At 36.5% G+C, this 21,082-nt stretch overlaps 1 protein-coding gene across 11 annotated transcripts in view; it reads right to left on the bottom strand.

Moving 5' to 3' along the window:
• Positions 1–21,082, bottom strand: part of LOC126815870 (uncharacterized) — an 88,475-nt gene that overhangs the window by 5,617 nt on the left and 61,776 nt on the right. For 8 of the 11 annotated variants that reach the window (XM_050541876.2, XM_056099740.1, XM_050541874.2 and 5 more), the window contains exons 2-11: positions 15,290–16,250; positions 12,071–12,244; positions 7,317–7,389; positions 5,844–5,928; positions 4,798–4,925; positions 3,876–3,955; positions 3,164–3,280; positions 2,605–2,653; positions 1,199–1,328; positions 376–504 (exon numbers count right to left, since the gene is read on the bottom strand). In XM_050541876.2, the coding sequence (XP_050397833.2) occupies positions 376–504; positions 1,199–1,328; positions 2,605–2,653; positions 3,164–3,280; positions 3,876–3,955; positions 4,798–4,925; positions 5,844–5,928; positions 7,317–7,389; positions 12,071–12,244; positions 15,290–16,250 (1,926 nt within the window). Of the gene's footprint in view, positions 1–375; positions 505–1,198; positions 1,329–2,604; positions 2,654–3,163; positions 3,281–3,875; positions 3,956–4,797; positions 4,926–5,843; positions 5,929–7,316; positions 7,390–7,704; positions 7,727–10,643; positions 10,669–12,070; positions 12,245–15,289; positions 16,251–20,397; positions 20,470–21,082 lie in introns of those variants that run through there. The other 3 variants (XM_050541873.2, XM_056099742.1, XM_050541881.2) reach the window with 3 other exon arrangements.

The following is a 21,082-nucleotide window of genomic DNA, read 5'->3' as shown; positions in this document are numbered from 1 at the left end:
CAAAAGGAAAGACCCTAAACAACAGTCAAAAGACAAATGGGGGAGGGGAATTTCATGCTACAGGGAAAATAATGAAGGTATATGTTTTTAAAAAATAATATAATAATATGGCATTTTCAAAACACGGTTTTCCTACGATTGTATGGCTGCTGAATTGTCGGATGTTTTACCTACTAACTATATAATAAACTACTATGTTACCTGTTGATATGTCAGGTGTTTTACCTACTAACTATATAATAAACTACTATGTTAGCTATTGGTTTGTCAGGTGTTTTACCTACTAACTATATATTGAACTACTATATGTTACCTGTTGATTTGTCAGGTGTTTTACCTACTAACTATATATATATATATATATATATATCTTACCTGTGCAGCATGTCTCATATTAGAAGGTTCAGGTAATCTAAATTTAGTAGGACAACCAGATTCTACATCACTTTCATATATTTTACAATAAGATTTGACAATAAACTCATGTAGATTACCACGTCTTGTCTGAAATAATAATTATATAATATTAATATTTAAAAATAATAATTATATAATATTGTTTAAAACCAATAGGGTTTAACGTCCGCCGAAAGAATACGTGGGTCAGAATACAAAGAAATCAAATGAAATTATTTCCGGTCAGCGGCACTATGACCTACTCTTATATCGAATTCCAACTGCCTAAGGATATTTTACGTGCACGCCAATGTATATACGGGACCTAGGTGTTTTGTCTAATCCGATTGACTAGATAGCTGTCCTTGTCAGGCCCCCCGTCCTGCATAACTGACAAGGGGAAACCACGTCAGAAACCGGTCACAATACAGACGATAAAGTTACATTCCAATAGTTATAATGCAAGGGAGATAATTTCTTCGCATTTCAACTGACAATCTGAACCTCGTTTGCTATCCCTTACGAAGAGCTAGGTACACTTTACTTGTTAGTCTCTGACAAATGAGAACCGAATTTATCCCGGCTTTTTTTCGATGAGATTTGATTCAGGACATGAGGGGAATCAAAACCACGCCAACTAACTCAATGATAGACCTTATGATAGAGCGTGCACGCGCTAACCATTCGGCCATCCAACCCATCTTTGCCTATAGGACTATACATAACCTGCACTGTATACGACAACCGTTACAACAGGTTCATGCAATTAGAAAAGAACTTAATATAATATAAGTTGACTCACCTTATCACTGACATCTTTCAGTTTATTTAAAATATCTAAATGAAAGCCGTCAGCTTGTCCTTTATCAGATCCGCCATTTAAATAATTACCCACTGTTAATAATGTCGCTAATAGATTTTTTAATGATAAACTGAAAATATACAAGTTAGGAAGTTAGTTTAAAGGAGCTAAGTCTCTAATATTTGGTTGGGATCTAGGAATAGACACAAATGGGTCGCAACGTATATAATAATGTAATATGAATGTATATAAACTGATTTGCATTCAATCATTTACGTTTTTTACTCTAATCTCAAATCAGTTATATTTGACCAAACACGCCAGAAGTGTCAATCAAATGGCAATCTCTAGCGTCAGGTTATTCCAGTCTACACCGATAGTATTTATTGCGTATGCTCTACAGATACGAATATGAGGTCACCGTTTGACATGACTTGTGGAATATGTCTAGCCTCGTTCTTCGAGTCTCTTGTTAAATATTGGATATCAGAAGATCATCTTTTCCCGGTAAGATCACAACATTAATGTAGTGGACTATGGGATCGTTCCAATTTTCGGGGTTCTTGTACGTGCACGCCAACGAGTACACGGTTGGGCCTCGGTTTTCATCCCATCCGAACGACTGGGCTGAAATCTTTAGACAGGCGAACTAGGCTGCGAAATCGTGATGCATTTTCTCGGTCATCACTGGGATCGAACTCGTGACCTCCTGTTTAGTGAGCCAACAGCATACTCACAAGCCACGGTGGCTCTCGGACTATTAGGACTGACACAATAAATTCTCGGTGATTTGGGTCTATTCTGACCCTGGCACAACAATGTGTGCATTAGTTAGGTAGGAAAAGAACAAACGAAAACACGGTTCGGTCCTTAAAAGATATATTCTCAAAAGATTTATCTCCCTTGGACCATCAATACACTTAAAGGAACCACGCAGAATTTAGTATCAAAACTCGCTAAATAAATAAAAATAAATCAAAATGAAATGGGGTTAAAGTCATACTGTTCTGCCCAGACTGGGCTAATGAAGACTGGGCTAATGAAGACGACATTTTGCCCGGCAACGGCACTTTGGCCTACTCTTATATCGAATTCCAACTGCTAAGGGATATTTTAAGTGCATGCCAATGTATACACAAGACCTCGGTTTTTCGTCCCATCTGAACGACTGGGCAACTGTCCTTGTCAGGCCCTCCTTCCGGCATCACTGACAAGGGGGAAACACGCCGGAAAATCACGATGAACTTTCCCGACCTCCAGGCTAGCGAGCCAGCGTCTTACCTACTTAGCCACCGTGGATCGACAAATAAATAAAAATGTGGAAGGCAGTGTTTTATAGCATAACGAGTAAGCAAAGCATACCCTGCTACGTGCACGACACCGGTAACTACTGAACACAGTCTTACCTGCTACTGATTTCATCACAAGCTGTATGAAGTTCTCGGAGCTGTTGTTCTGAAAAACAAAAGTTAATAAATATTTTATTTGTGTATTTTAAAACACAAAAGATCCAATCTGATTAATACACATTCTATTTCCTTTCGTTTTTACTACACTAGGATCTGGAAGAGTTGTTATATATAACCCGCTATCTGGATGATGTGAGGGATTAGCCAATGAAACGGTCTGTTTTGGACGTGGGGTGCACGGAACTGTGGGTAACCCACTAGAAATATCAAAAGCTGCTCGTGTGACCTCTGACCTGACCTTCCAGTACAAACCGTCAGTTCTTCATGTAGCAGAGGCCATCGAAAGTATAAATAAACGAAACAAAATATTGACCTAAATTTTAACCAGATTATTTGGGTAAAGGACATTGTTAAAGATTATTTATTTCATCGGTCTATGACCACCGCAACCACCCCATCACCACCGCCAACCCATGACCACCGCAACCACACCGACCCACCCCATCCACCTCATCTAAAAGTTTTCCACGATTAAATAGAAATCTGTTTTACTGACCTATTTCAAACAGGTTAATCTGTAATTTCTCTTTAAATCGGAGAAAATCTAATCTTTCTCGAAAATGATCAATCTTTGCTAATTCTGAGATGAGATATTCTGGATAATCCAGTTGACCTGAAAATACAGAACAAACAATAAGCTATTAGTGCAAAGTTTCCCCTCATACCGTACTGGTATGGCGTATGACCGTCTACATTAGTCCAGTCGGTACAGATAAGTAGGATGTTTAACCCCATTTCATTTCATTTCATCAAAGGTGCTGTTGGTTGCGAAATAATAAGTGTTATTTAATACAGAGAGAGAGAGAGAGAAATGAGGTTTAACGTCCACTCGACACAAACTAGGTCATTTTGGGACTAACATACGATCCAATTTTATATTAGTAATTCGCTTGCGCGTAGAGGTTTTTAGCAGTGGGGGAAACTGTGGGACCCTGCAAAACCCACGAGGTTAAACAGGTGACGCTAATCCTTGTCATGATGTACGACCGGGCAATCTAAACCACGCCAGTTGACTCAATGACAGACAACGCGCACGCGCTATTCCATTCGGCCATGATCCACCTCCACCCCCTTTATTTAATACAACTCCTTTTTTATTAATACTTGATTTAAAAATAAGGTAAACATGATTAAAAAGTCACGTTCAATGTCACAAAAATATTTCCTATTCATCATGTCCAGAAATTAGATGAAAATGGCGGACTTACCGGCTCCTTTACGTTTTATATGATGTAATATTTTATCCATGTCACGTGATGAACATATTAAATCAAGTAGTTGAGCAAGACTGGAAAACAGAACAAAATTAGAAAAATTAAAAACAAAAATTTGAACAAATCAAAAAAAAAAAAAAAAATTAGAACAAATTTAAAATAAAATTAGAACAAATTTAAAACAAAGTCAGAACAAATTAAAACAAAAACTAGAATGAATTTAAAACAAAATTTAAAATTAAACACAGTTTACATGCAACGTTCATTCCAGGAAATATAACTAATAGAACGATTGTTTTAAAATAAAACATAATATATATAAAAATATGATTATAACACTGGTCGCGTTAATTTAATACTAGAGATTTACAAATATCAACCATGAAGAACTTAAATTACAGTTGAATTTATTACTCGAGATTAAAAAAATCAACCAAAAATACCAACTGTTATAAGATCGAAAACTTGACAACTGATCGCGTGGATTTTCGCGATCAACTGTGTAGCTGGTAATTTTATATATAGAGATGTATTTACTGGTATCGATCACAATGTGCACTTACAATCGTTAACTTTTATTAGACCATCAACTGTAACTCATGGGCTACATCTTCTATATCGTGTAGCAGATTATAGTATTAATAGAATGCACATAAATCTTACTCTACGCATGCTCCCCAGATGTTGGACAGTCGTAAATGTATAACACAATGTACCCTATACTTTTATTATTAGCTTTAATAGTCCCAATAATCATTGGATCTAATGTGAATACTTTTATTGATATCAACACCCTTTCAATAACCCGTCTTGTTAATCGGGATATTTTTATTGTTATCGACATCGTCCAGTGGTATTTTTACGGTAGTGATTAACGAATCGATTATATATCAAATACAACATGGATTTTTGTTACCTTTCTTGGCTGAATTCCTTGGTGTCAAGTTGGGACACAGATTGTATCAGATCGTTTAACGTACAGCGTATATTGCGCATTTCGACAATTATTCTTTGCGCTTTCTCGTTATCAAAAATATTAACTAACTGAAATAGAAAATAGAATTGCGCAAATTAATGATACCATATAATAATGCGTGATTTTAACTGTGGTCGTATTTAGATTAAGTTGGTTATTGCTGTGAAATAGCAAAATAACAAATGTAAGAAGTGACACAGGGTGTTCTAGAAATGGCAAGAATATCCTTTCATGTAAACCATACCAGATTGCTAAAAGGAGAGAATGAATGAAATGGAGTTTAACGTCCTACTGTTCTGCTCCTAACCTGGGCTAATGAAGACGGGCATACGCCATACAGTGTGCTATGAGGGAAATTTTGCCCGGACAGCGGCACTACGGCCTACTCTTATATCGAATTCCATCTGTCAAGGGATCTTTTACTTGCACGCCAATGTGTACACAGGACCTCGGTTTTTCGTCCCATCCGAACGACTAGACTCCACACAAACTAGATCATATTGGGACTAACATACGGTTCCATTTTAATTTCAATAATTCGCTTGCGCGTAGGGGTCTTTAGCAGTGGGAGGAACCCGGAGGATCCGGAGAAAACCCACGAGGTTGGACAGGCGACCCTACTCCTTGTCACACACAAGCGGGGAATCGACACCACGTCACTTGACTCAATGGCAGACCTCATGATGCAACGCGCACACTTTACCCCCCCCCCCCCCCATCCACACTTGAGAAAAGTGTCAGCGCGGCCTGTTTTTTTGTCCGATACGACGGACTAATTGTTATTATCATTTCAACACCGCATTACGCTACTTGCATAAAGTTGAATACATAACACAATAAGTGAATATCAAACGGATATTATAATCAATTATTTTACATAATAGATATTGAATAGTGAATATCATAACCAGATGTCTACACATAAACTAGATCTAAACTTGTATACTACAGTCTATATAGCTTATAACAATAATCAATAAAAATACCTGTTGTTTAGGTCTACCACGTCGTACATAAATATCGTCAAATAAAGAAATATCATCCAGTGATTCTTTGGCAGCACAAAATAACCTGGAACAACATAGATAAAAATAGCCAATGTTCAATTATTTATTGATTGGTTTTAAAATGGTTTCCAATGTTGTTATATAGTGTTGGAGGAGGATAGCTTTGATGTTTGTGACATACAATTACATATTACACGGTTCATATCACCAATAACTTAATAAAAAGTATATGAATGCAACATGCATTATATCTTATTTTATTATATTCATCATCTAAAAACCGCTGACATTTTAAACAACGTCTCCTTTCATATCGTGCGAATCTAATACAACGTATATGAATGTATTTAAGAACGTAATATATATTTTTTAAAAATTATGTACATCATTTAAAAACCGCTGACATTTCAAACAACGTCTCCTTTCATATCATGCGAATCTAATACATTTTTATTAATTATGTGCACCTTTTAAAAAAGATCTGACATATTACGCAACGTCTTCTTACTAGTTTGTATTCTCAAAATGGCAAAATATGGCTGACCTACAGAACACTGTCAAAGTAATAATCTATTAGATCTATTAATAGGGTTTAATATAGGCTATGCCTGTCCCCCAATCCCTATTCAGATACAAATAGGAATAAAAATATTGTTTATAAAACAAAAATTAAAGAATTAAGGCAAGAAAATAAAATGATTTTAATATGTAGTATGACTACAATTTACTAAAATGCATGTGCAATTGCTGGAAGTGCCATTAGTACTGACGGTGGTATCATGCTCCAATACTGCTATCTTTGTTTTACCGTTAATATCCATGAGTTTGATCCTGACATTTATTTAATCACGTCTATATATACAGATGTCTTTTCTACGATCTCTGGGCAGTTGTAAATTCAAATAAGAGAGGGTTGTAGTTGTAGAGTCGCTGTCCGGGCAAAATGTCCCTCCTTGCATGGTGTGTGTCCTTCTATATTATTCTGGTTGGAGCAGAAAAATAGGACGTCGTTAAACCTATTTCATTACAAATTTAAGAGAGAGAGAGAGAAAGAGAGAGAGAGAGAGAGAGAGAGAGAGAGAGAAAGATAGAGATAGATAGAGAGAGAGAGTGAGAGAGAGGGAAAGAGAAAGAGAAAGAGAAAGAGAGAGAGAACAAATGGAGTTTAACGTCCATCCAACACAAGCTAGGTCATTTCGGGAGTAACATATGGTTCAATTTTATTTCAATAATTCGCTTGCACGTATAGGGGTCTTTAGCAGTGGGAGGAAACCGGAGGACCCGGCGAAAACCCACGAGGTTGGCCAGGCGACCCTACTCCTTGTCACGTACAACCGGGGAATAGAAACCACGCCTGTTGACTCAATGACAAGCCTTATGATACAACGTCCACGCGATAACCATTCGGTCATCCAACCCCTCACAAATCTAATAATGAAATCAAACACTCACTTTTCTAATTCTTCACCGTCTATCTTGGGTTCCATTATACCATGCCAGACAGAAGCGGGGCCATGTTCAGTCTCTGGAATAATCATCATAAACAACACTACTTTTAAATCAGTCAATTCACAAATATCACACAATTTGATCAAATGCTTAGATGTAAAATATTGAACACGTTGATACAGCTGATGTAGCCAAGAACATTAAACCGTATGTTATGCTTGTATATCCATCCATTGTAGAAGTTCACGCTACCAATCCAGTCATTATTTTATAATGAGTGAAATGATTTACTGTTATTACTTGAACAGCCTACACAAGTCTAGCATCAGATCTATATCGTCCCAGCTCAATAATCTAACAACTCACTGTTATATATAACATTCCAACTTACTGAGTCAAAACGAGTTGTCGTTCCTTAGATTATCGACTAAATGATAAGGCCAGCTCAATTTTTCGTCATTGGTCACAAGATGTAAACAGGGCTAACGTTAATCCCAATCCTAACCCTAACTCTAGGCCTAGCCCCAATGCTTACCCTAACGCCAACAACCACGCGTCATAACCTTATTTACATCTCGACGATCTTGACTAGGAACCTTCCGTCTTATTTCACCTTCACCTTAATTACACCTTTGATCTAGGCCGCCATACTTATCAATAAACGCAGGGAATAAGACCCACATGTGTCTATTATTCCAATAGATAAAGATTAACCGCCATAATAAATAGTACCGCTATCCTGATTAAAACCCATTGTTCACATCATTAAAGACAATAGTTTAATGAACATACATACAGGTAATTAGTAAATCCTTTGAAATCCTATCATCTTCAACACAAGACAAACGAAAAAAGAAGGAGCAGTTCTGTTTGTAGTGATTTTCTCTGCTAAATTAATATCGATTTTTATACTGGGTTCGTCACTAACGTAACCAAGTGTTTCATAGAATAGATTTTTTAACACACACGTGTAAAGGTGAACTATTTTAATAGTGTACGTTGATAATTGGTCACAACAAAGGCCCGACCTAGTAAATACTTAGAAACAATTCATAATATGATTCATATTAAATGATTACTATTCACAGTCATTAGTAAAACATTTGACTTCCAGCCATTACTAATATTATAATACGTCATAATCATAAAATCTTCCCCTTGGTACTTAAAATATCCACAATGTTTTATTTTTGTATATTTTGAATTTCTTCTCTAAGTATTAAAATAAGTAGCCTATAAGACTCAGTGTGTCTCGCGAACTAGATTTTAAATACCCGTACGCAACAGAAGTATAATGAATAAGAAATGAGTATACGATCGTTCCGTCAAAAAGAACCAATTATGAAATGATGATTGTGAAATAAATTTGAACTAAATCTGGCGAAAAAATGTAATGTAATCATAACAAATTATAACAGTTTGCCAGATATTTATCTAGGAACACCAAATATAACTTTTGCAAAATATTTATTTAATTGAATGTTAAGCCCCCGTCAAAAAAACCTCTAATATTTATCTAATTGAACACAATATTTTAATTTGGGATAAACAACTATCCAAAGGTCTGCCCTTTCAAAAACACCAAATACAACTTATCATTTAATTGAGAATTTCATAAACCTAAAATTTATATTGTTCATTCTTAACCATATCACCTAGAATGCGACGTTAAGAACAGTGCTAATTTAAACAACCAAAATCGTAATTAAATCAAATTATTAACACAATATCAAGGTACAATTTTATGGATACACAATTACTGAGTTTAATACTAAGCGACGTTTCAACGAGGATACTCTCATCTTTATCAAGTAAATGATAAAGACGAGATTATCCTCGTCTAAACTCAGTAATTGTGTATCCATAAAATTATACCTCGTGTTAATATGTTCAATTACTAAATGCCAATCAAAGAAGAAACCAAATTATCAATAAAAATTCGTTATTTAAAAAAAGCTCTAATCTATGTGTATATAAATTACTTACTGGGAACATTATTCCTGTTATTCCTAATAAAACCAAAATCGCAATTGAATCCAATGATCAATAAAAAATTCGTTATTTAAAAAAGCTCTAATCTATGAGTATATAAAGTACTTACTGGAAACATTCCTGTTATTTCCTATGTATATTATTTAAAGACAAGGTTAATATAGACAAGTGTATATTTAATCACTAGCTAGTATATTATATTGTATTAAATCTTGACTTAGTAAAGTAAGTATCTACACGTATGTTCTTTAGATTATATCACACACTTATATAAACTCTCTGGTTATAAAACACGCTGTAATGAGAGGATTTAATGTTTAAAATTTGCAAATTTCTTTTTAAAGAGAGAGAGAGAAATAAGGTTTAACGTCCACTCGACACAACTAGGTCATTTCGGGACTAACATATGGTTTAATTTTATTTCGATAATTCGCTTGCGCGTAGGGGTCTTTAGCAGAGGGAGGAAACAGGAGGACCCGGAGAAAACCCACGAGGTTGGACAGGCGACCCGACTCCTTGTCACGTACAACCGGGGATTCGAAACCACGCCAGTTGACTCAATGACAGACTTTATGATACAGCGCACACGTGCTAACCATTCAGCCATCCAACCCCCCAAATGTCCCTTTAAACACCCGGGTTGTGTAGAAATGATATAATCTTAATGCAACGGTTATACATTTAAATTCAAATATGTATCCATTTTAAAAAAATATACTTATATGTATGGGGGGTTGGGTGGTCGAATGATTGGCGAGTGCGCGCTGCATCATAAGATCTGTCATTGAGTCAACTTGCGTGGTTTCGAATCCCCGGTTGTACGTGACAAGGAGTAGGGTCGCCTGTCAAACCTCGTAGGTTTTCTCCGGGTCCGAGAGAGAGAGAGAGAGACGGGAAGGGAGGGAGAGAGAGAGAGAGACAGAGAGAAATGGGGCTTAACGTCCACTCGACACAAACTAGGTCATTTCGGAACTAACATATCGTTCAATTTTATTTCAATAATTCGCTTGTGCGTAGGGGTCTTTAGCAGTGGGAGGAAACCGTGGGACCCAGAGAAAACCCACGAGGTTGGACAGGTGCCCTTACTCCTTGTCACATACAGTTATCAGGAGAATCGTTATTAATTTATGCCCTGTTTCGAAAACTTGACCAAAGTTACACGTTTAACATAAATGTAGTGCTAAACCGAAAACTTTAACATGAACATCATCACTAGATTGTCACCACTGTATAACCAAATGACATATACATCTTAATGCGTTGACACTTGATGACTTGGATAGGATTTACGATCAGTTAACAATCCACTCTAGGTGACGTAAAACTTTGAATATTTACCATGAAAGTTTAGAGTTTAATTAACGCCGGCCTGGGGTGTGAAAACTTCGTATTAACATGTGACTGTTACTGGTCATTAAGTGGTCACTCGTGTGTTTAATTGGTCACAATAAAACAAATACAGCCAGTTTACATTCTGCTGATGTCACGTGATCATCAAAGGGCGGATTAATCTGTAATTATCCCGGTCTTGTTATCACCTTACACCAAAGAACGTGACGTGGGGAAATAGTTGTCTAATTCTCATGTCGGCGTGAAAAGAATTAAACTGTTCGCATCTCTTATCGTAGGACTTTTATATCTAGATATCGATAGAGAAAGAGAGGAGAGAGGGGGGGGGGGATAACGTCCACTCGACACAAACTGGGTCATTTCGGAACTAACATATAGTTTAATTTTATTTCAATAATTCGCTTCCGCGTAGGGGTCTTTAGCAATGGGAAGAAACCAGAGGACCCGGAGAAAACCCATACGGATAGACAGGCGACTCTACTCCTTGTCACGTACAACCGGGGAATCAAACCACAATGACAGACCTTATGATACAAAGTGCACGCGCTAACCATTCGGCCATCTCGTTTCAAAACTAAAATAATTTGAAAAAAAACTACATTAAAAAACAATGACCAAACTACCACCATGCATTATCATCCATCAAATATGGCGACCGTAAGCCGTCTCTGTAAAATGTAGCTGACCACCCCTTAAGTAGATATCAAACATATACTAGTCAGTCAATATTGCAATCTCGATCCCAGATAAAACTTTACCCCTCGTGTATCTGGTAAAACTCGCCGGCCATTAATCAGCGTGAATTCGGTTGTTTAGCTCCGCCCCCGTAGCCACTGATTGACAGGATTTGTTAGAATGAAATGCTGCCGATTTCAAAATGGCCGGCGAGTTTTATGAGCGATAAACGAAGGGCAAACTTATCTCTGGGAACGAGATTGTCATGGTATGCGATTTCTGATTTCACTTCGGAGGAAAGTGAAATGAAATGAAATGGGGTTTAACAAGTCCTACTGTTCTGCTCCTTAACTGGGCTAATGAAGACGGGCATACGCCATACAGTGTGCTATGAGGGAAATTTTGCCCGGACAGCGGCACTACAGCCTACTCTTATATCGAATTCCAACTGCCAAGGGATCTTTTACGTGCACGCCAATGTGTACACGGGACCTCCGTTTTTTGTCCCATCCGAATCACCTCGGAGGAAGCGGACGTTAAATCAACATATTTCACACACACCTCCTACCACCATTCTCCACTCTAAACATTAAAAATCCTTCGTTTAACAGAAATATGAAAATAATTTCTTCGTTAAACTGTCGTGACTATTAATACAACGTGCCGGTTATAGTAACAAACATAAAAGTAACAGATATAAGTGACATAAGTAAAAATAAAGAAACATTATCCAGACTTACCGTCTGCTACTATAATTCTGGTCCATTGTAAAGTTTTCATGGGAACACCTGTATGTATGATGGGTTTATTAGGATAAACCTTGTTGCCTCGTGATGGACGAGGGGGGAGGGGAGGGGGTGCATCCTCCCCATTCAGTAAAGCTGCTTGTTTTCTTTCTTCCTCTAATTTACTACCTGAAACACACAGAAGTTGTAATGAAATATAGCCGACAATCCCTACACGGAACAACCCAATAGCTTGTAAGGTTCTAGACTCTTGTTTTCTAAGAGCGAAAGTATTTTTTCTAGGAATTAAACTATACCGACTGTGCCAAAAGAGAGCGAGAGAGAGAGAGAGAGTGAGAGAGAGAAAGAGAGAGAGAGAAATGGGGTTTAACGTCCACTCGACACAAACTAGGTCATCTCGGGACTAACATATGGTTCAATTTTATTTCAATAAATCGCTTGCGCGTAGGGGTCTTTAGCAGTAGGAGCAATCCGGGAGAGGTTGGACAGGCAACCCTACTCCTTATCACGTACAACCGGGGAATCGAAACCATGCCAGTTGACTCAATGACAACCCTTATGATACAGTACGCACGTGTTAACCATTCGACCACGAGGTTGGACAGGCGACCATACTCCATGTCACGTACAACCGGGGAATCGAAACCAAGCCAGTTGACTCAATGACAGACCTTATGATACAGCCATTAACATACCCAAAATACCCTAGTTAATATGGATTGGATAATAATAACACGACCATAATGACATCATTGTTATACTGGTACCGTTTGTATTCGTCAGCAGATGAAAGGCTAATCACAAACACCACGCCCACAGATATTTTCACAGCCAATACAAACAGCTTACCTTTCGCTGTATTACACATGCGCGTCTAATATTAATTAAGGCAGATAATCGCTTGCATGTCAAACATGTCTGTTGAAAAGTACAATCTTTCCAGCAATAAAAAAAACCCTCAAAAAATGTATTCCTGCAGAAAATCGCTCACATACCAAATATATCCGTAGCAAAGTACAATTTTTCGAGTAATAAAAAAAAACCTGAGAAAATGTATTCCCGTAGAAAATCGCTCACATGCCAAATATATCCGTAGCAAAGTGCAATCTTTCGAGCAATAAAAAAAAAACAAAACTCAAAAATGTATTCCCGTAGATAATCGCTCACATGCCCAATATATCCGCAGCAAAATACAATCTTTCGAGCAATAAAAAAACCTAATAAATGTATTCCCGTAGAAAATCGCTTACATGCCAAATATATCCGTAGCCAAGTGCAATATTTCGAGTAATAAAAAAAACCTCCAAAAATGTATCCCCGTAGATAATCGTTTGTCTGCGATATCACCTCGGTGGAAGCGGACGTAAAATACAACTAACTCACACATAGATAATCGCTCACATGCCAAATTTATCCGCAGCAAAGTACAATCTGTCCAGCACTAAGAAGCATGGAAGTGTTCTAATTCTAGAATAATACTAGCTTTGTTATCTCAGTAACTTTACCTATCCTTTATATATATATATATATATATATATATATATATATATATATATATATATCATTTACATATCCTAAATAGTTTTTATGTAAATTATACCTTATAGCTTGAGCAAAAAACCAAGAAAAAACCCGACAATTTACCTGTAGACAACCCCAGAAAGACAACTTATAAAGAATTTAAGATATATATCGGATAATTTTAAAAGATAACAATTTACCTGGTGGCTGTTTTACCTGTCTGGCCTAAATTCCCCACGTGTTTCACCCCGGGAATTTAATGAGACTTATAATAGACATGAAGCTGTTTTGCATATCGTGTGTTTTTAAAGGTCGTCATTCAAGAGTTTTTATTCTTCAAGCATTTGTTTAATACTCGTAAAACTAGCGAGTGTGGTACAATTTAATGGCCCATTGAAACGAGGGGAAGAACATGAATTAAACTATTTTATGTCTTAGTTAACACCATGGTAACAATTTTTGTGACACGGTAGAGCTATTATATCTCACCAATCTTGATGTAATCGGTGCCAAACTTCCGCCTAGATAATCGGCAGATTCTTACAATTATCAGACTTTAAACCCCTTTCATTCAACGAGTTGGTGATTTACTTCAACGATCCTGATTCAATACGGACATTGCACAGACCGTTTCACGCACGTGTGATTTATATTTGACATTATGACATTAATTAAAACTACCGATCGTCGTTTTGGGAATTTCCCATCCATGCGCGAGAGAGAGAGAGAGAGAGAGAGAGAGAGAGAGAGAGTTTAACGTCCACGCGACGTAAACCAGGTCATTTAGGGACTAACATATGGTTCAATTTTATTTCATTAATTCGCTTGCGCGTAGGGGTCTTTAACAGTGGGAAGAAACCGTTGAACCCGAAGAAAACCCACGTGATCCTACTCCTTGTCACGTACAACCGGGAAATCGACACCACGACACAGTTGACTCAATGATAGACCTTATGGTCCAACCCCAGCTTCTATCCGTTGCAAATGTCAATATTGCGAAAGTGAATCTCTAAAGGGAATATAAACGAGTGCACGATATAAACAAGAAAGCGCCACGTGCAAAATGTCGGGTAAAATATTTTCATGGACCTCTGTTTAATCCAAGCCGGGAGATTATCCACTACTGGAAATATTAAATAATCACATTGGGTATATTTTGGAGTGGATTTAGACGAGAAAATGTTTATATTTTCCGAAAAACGCAAATGACATACAATTGCAGTTGCTTTAATTTCGTTTCTTTAATGGAACATTACAAAACTGGGTCAAAATTAAACTACCATATCACAATCCTCATATCACAATCCGATAAAATATATTTCGTTTCGTTTTTTTTATACTTTCGATGGCCTCTACTACATGAAGATCTGACCGGTTGTAGCGATAGGTCGCGTCAGGGGTCACACGAGTGGCCTTTGACCCAAAGTTCCGTGCACTTCACGCCAAAAACTGGCCGTAACATTGGCTAATCCCTCACATCATCCAGAAGGCAGGTTATATAACAACTCTTCCAGATCCTAGTGTTGTACAGACAAGTAAAACCAAATTTTGAACTATAAAATATGAAACGAAATAAGATCTGTGTTTGAATCAGATTGCACATATCTCAGACACACTTATATGTAAATTCATTTAATTTTGACCCCGATTTCACCCAATAAAGGGAGATTGGTTTTAATGAAAAATGCTTACCTATAATGCTTAAGAGATTGGCTTTATTTGGAAGAACACCATACGGGGAAGACTTAGTACTGGAGTTTTCTAACATCTCGGCAATGCTTCTTAATTCATGCATCTTTGCCATGAGTTTATTAATTCTCTCTTCGTATGTTTTTAAGATATGTTGATGTTCCTTTTTCATGCGTTTCATTTCTTCTATTAATTGTTTTTCGTTGTCCGAATAAGAATAAATTGTCTCTCCCCATCTTCGGTTATTTTCGCTACTTTCCGCCGTCACAACCGAAGACGTCTGACTGTTCATGGTGCCCGTCACGTTTCCCGCCATATTAAACTCCATAGGCGCCAGTTCCTTACGATCGTTACTATCCATCAGTTTTTCTCCGGATAAAACAACGCGATTCCTGGAATTCGACATGGCGTTACCGATTATATATTTAGATGTAAGTTTCTCCCGTTGGCTCGGAGATATCCTAGGCTCAACAACAGGGTAGGTTGGAAGCGAACTATAATTTTTCGGATTTACACTTGGCGGATTTTTAATACTGTCCTGTTCACTACCACGCAAATAATCCCTTTGAACTTCTTGAATAAAATTATTAAATGGCTTCACTAAATTAATCTGTTCGCCTCTATTAAGTATTTTATTTTTAGCATCATCAATGACTTTCTGGTCGTAACGAGATTCCTTTATTCCAGTGCTCACGTGATTCACAGTTTTATTTGACGTCATATTAGTTCGCTGTAGATCGTTAATGACGTCATCATTCCACATGTACAAATGGGCAGAGTCTTCGAATGAATTGGCTCCAAAAATACTTTTAATTTGACCCTCACGGAACAGTTTTTTGGCAAATTTAACGGCAACTGCTCGACTTTTAAATCGGTTGGAATGTTGATCTAATAAAGTCGACACTAAAAATGAACCTTTAAAAACGTTTCTATTGCGTCCAGGTCGTGGTTGGCGCCACTCCATCTGAAAAGATAAAAAAAGGTCAATTAATTTACATGTTTAATTAAAAAAAGCTACGAAATCAGGTATGGTTAGCTGGTGTGTTAACATCGTGCCGATTTCTTCTCTGATTGACATTTAGTAATTACAAATGTAAACATATTAACATAAGGTACAATTTTATGGATACACAATTACTGAGTTTAAAACTAAGCGACGTTTCGACGAGGATAATCTCATCTTTATCAAGCGAATGATACAGGTATGTGAATAGTAGGCAAATATATACAGAATACGAAACAAAAATAACATGTTTTTAATTGTATTTGATGGTTATTTTTGTTGTATATTCTGTACATATTTGCCTACTATTCACATATCCTACCGATTGCCTCAAGTTTTGAAGCATCTTTTAAAAGAAGAGCCTAAATCTTGGCTGGCTCTCGTCAATAACAACATCAAGCCCCATTTAACAGTATTGTAGATATAAAGTGTATATGTCCTCTACCTATATCCAAGTTCGTATCTATTACCATTTTAAATTTAAATGGAAAACACGTTAGACATTTACGAGCTAAGGTTGAAAATAGTGAATGGGTTATTTTCTAGTTTAACCAATAAGCGTCCTCTCCAGTTTAGTCTACTCAAACAAAAAACCTATTTAGTGTACATATATTTTTAAATATTGAAAACTAACACCTGCTTCTTAGAATATATGAGCCCCTTTGATCCTCGCAAAGAATGTATGGGTCATGTTGTGTAATATTATGATAGTGGTTCCCCTGTACTTATTGCACGGTAGGGGACAACAGCCGTTTTGTTATTAGCTGCTTTTCGCCTATGAAACAACAATTTGTGTGTCAGAGAGAGAGATAGCGAGAGAGAGAGGGAGAGAGAGAGACAGGGGGTTTAACGTCCACTCGACACAAACCAGGTCATTTCGGGACTAACACATAGTTCAACTTTATTTCAATAATTCGCTTGTGCGTAGGGGTCTTTAGCAGTGGGAGGAAACCGGAGGACCCGGAGAAAACTCACGAGGTTGGACAGGCGATCCTACAACCGGGGATTCGAAACCACGCCAGTTGACTCAATAACAGGCCTTATGATACAGAGCGCAAGTGCTAAACCATTCGGCCATCCAACCCCTCAACAAGCTATGAAGTGTTAGAGGGGGTGATATGTCTGTTGATATTGTTTAAGCTCGAGTTGTACAACACATAAGACACTCTAGTCTAGGTTCATAGCAACACAGCCAAGTAATCAACACACAAAGGATGCTACCGGGTCAACAAGAAACTATCTTGTATTTGCCGGATATAAGTGATTAATCGCCCCGGGGCACGTGATAACGACGATAAGCTGTCACGCCTACTGAATTAAGACTTGACCGCGGAATTTGGAACCGGGAATGTTTACCTCGGAAGGGCGGACATTGTTTGACGTTTTCATCTAGATTAATTGGAAAGTTGTTGAAGCTGAACAGTCGATTGACGATGATTTGAGAATTTCTATTTCAAATCATGACATTGATTGTTTTTATATCCATGGAATATAATTAAAATAATTGTATGTGGGCTTATCGCTGACATGATCACGATGTTCAGTTTAATAGGTGCTCGGTATGATCCGTGTACGAGTTCACTTTTATAGATCTACTAGACTCATACAAGCTTCAGTATCATTTAAATCAGCTATTTAAAATCCATATCTCAACTCTATACATCTCATTCATAAGTTTGTTAATTTTCTCTTCAAATTGTCTTTTCAATTGTTTGTTGATTTTCTGTCCCGATTGTTTGTTAATTTCTCTTCATAAATTCTCTATTTAAACGTTTGTTAATTTTCTCTGAAAATGTTTGTTAATTTCTCTTCAATTGTTTGTTAATTTACTCTTCATAACTTTGAAAATTTTCTCTTCATAAATTTTCTCTGGAAAAGTTTGTTAATTTTCTCTGAAAAAGTTTGTTATTTTCTCTGAAAAAGTTTTGTTAATTCTCGCATCAATTGTTTGTTAATTCTCCCTTCCTAAGTTTTTAAGATATGTTGATGTTCCTTGTTCATGGGTTTTATTTCTTCTATTAATTGTTTTTCGTTGTCCGAATATAAATAAGTTGTCTCTACTTATTATCGGGTATTGTCGCTACTTTCAGGTTTTCTTTTTGTATAGTCGTCTTTAAACAAAATCCACGCTTTTTTCACTAAATATTTATTGTCATAAATTTCAGAAATTAGATTTAAGGAAGGAACGGATAAAAATAGTAAACTCTTGCAAAACCGGCAAGCTTAGCGTTATTCACATACGTTTTCCAAATAAATCAAAACTACTGTCGTATAAAAACTTTTCAGTTTTCAAAATAAAACCTTAGGCAACAGTTTCTCACATTAACCAAGTCCATTGAAGAATATGTCCCGCCAAACTAGAACGGTACGTTACACTAATCACGTATGTTAGAGTACTTAATATTCCAAACAGAACTTAACACTATTACCAGTAGTTAATATATGTCAGCTGATATCACAAATAGCTGACATGACATGTCATTATATGGCAGTAATGACAGTGATATATCATAGTGACAATGTTATAAGATAATATATATGACAGGGACAAGCACCTGTGTGACTACTGTTGTGAATATAATCAAAAGCCACGACCTTACTTTGGTAAATGACATCAAAGCGAACAAATCTATATTATGTAAGGTGAAATTTATTTTGATATGAATAACTCCATAACACAACATAAAGGAAAAATAACACTTTGTAGCAATCCATAATAGAGTGGTGCACTTTGCTTTGATCTGAACTTTTTGTATTATTATGATAACATTAGTAATGTTTCATATTTCTGTGGGTGGCTGGGGGTGTTTAGCAGTGGGAGGAACCAGAGGACCTAGAGAAAACTAACGAGGTTGGACAGGTCACGCTACTCCTTGTCACGTACAATCGGGCATCCGACCCCACACTCAATGACAGACCTTATGATCTAAAGCGCACCCGTTAAACCATTCGGTCACCCAACTCCCCTGAAACGGATCGCTAATGGATATCTAAACAAATGATACACTTGTGTATAAGAACATATTGTGTATAAAATGTGTTTTTGTATAAAACCTAATTAGGTATTTAAAATAAGTCATTAACAGAGTGTAAATAAAATCTAAATGTAAATTAAAACTAATTGTGTATTTAAAATGACAGTTTAATTAAACAAAGTGTGTATACATTCTGAATGTTTATTATTAAATAAAGTTGATTATTTAAGCTAATAGAGTAATTAAACTAATTGTATATGTCTCTAATTGTTTGTAACAACTGTAATTAAGATACATTGTGTATGTCTCTAATTGATATATAAAACTGAGTAGTAGTAGTGGTCTGCGATATCACCTCGGTGCAAGCGGACGTAAAATACAACTAACTAACAACAACTAGTGGTCGCACCTAAACACTAAACCCACAACGATGACATCTACCAATCCAGAAACGAGAGAGAACAACTATCAAACAATATGTTTCTTATTAAATAAAGGGAAGAACTTCCCACTAAACCCAATCCATGGCCTAAGGCCTAAAATGGAAAGATTGCAAAATCATATTCTAAAATGAGGAAGCAGCTTCGGCTCTCCTATGTCTTGTCTGCGATATCACTTCTGTGAAAGCAGACGTTAAAGCACCAAGTTACTACTACTGGTAGTGGTAGTAGTAGTAGTAGTAGCATGACCCGCCTTCTCTTCTCACGACAGCGATATTCAAACTGTGTTTTAAAGTGACTTTTTGAGTTACAAGGACTTTTGTGTTTTTACCAATTTTCAACCATTGAATTATAATTAAATCAACCCGTCCATAAAATCATATTTATTGTATTGGACGTTAAATCTTTAATAAACAACAACAACAGCAGTAGTAGCCGTAGAAAGTACGATATTACCCTAGTGAAACGGTGTATTTCTACTGATAATATTACAAGTTGACAAACCAGAGACTATTATCTGATGTTAAACAATTTCTGCGACATTACATGATTTTCAGACGATTTCCAAAAATCGTTTAGATGAATCATTGCATGTCTCGAACTCCTCTCCCAATTTGAAAACCTTTTACACCAAATAGCATATTTGGAGCTCATTACCATAAATATCGAGATATCGAGATATAAAGTACTTACAGTGACGTCCGCAGTGTTCCTAATCACATATCCAACAGCGATGGTATACATTTAGGCACTTTAACAAACTATAAAACTAGCCATTATCTTAATTCAATCTATAATATTACCTTCTCTCTGTATGCCTACAATACTGAACTTAACACGAGTATCACTTTCGTTTATAAACCAACCCTTTTGTTTATAAGACTTTTCACTGTTTAACCAAGGAGGTTAATTTTCTCTTTGTAAAAAAACATCTCCAAGCATTTTTATCTTGGGTTATAACTTAAGGACAACTATTGTCTTTGTTGTTTGTGAAATTTGGGGTTGACTTTAGGATCAGGCAGCGCTTTAAGCTGTATTTGACATATTGATATTCAATTAGTTAGTGTCTTTTAACATCGACATGGCCATGGGTCGAAACAACAGACAAACGGTCTTGAACTAAATAACTCATCATTCGCTACTCTTCGTGAAATATTCAGACAAGAGATAATTCGCTTGTCTGTCAATCAAAAAATGCAAATCAGTTAAACCGTCTAAGCAAGATGATAAATTATCCCAATTTGCATATTCAAATACAATTAAATGAATAATAATTAGAATGATTTATACACCTTATGTTGTATTCCGATTTAGGATTAGGACAGCTAAATATTCGAATATTCGACATATCAATTAGGGGTGTATTATGGAGAAAGTG

Source organism: Patella vulgata, chromosome 3, assembly GCF_932274485.2.
Source record: "Patella vulgata chromosome 3, xgPatVulg1.2, whole genome shotgun sequence".
In the NCBI taxonomy this organism is placed as follows: Eukaryota; Metazoa; Mollusca; class Gastropoda; family Patellidae; genus Patella; species Patella vulgata.
This window is presented reverse-complemented; position numbering and strand designations above follow the sequence as displayed.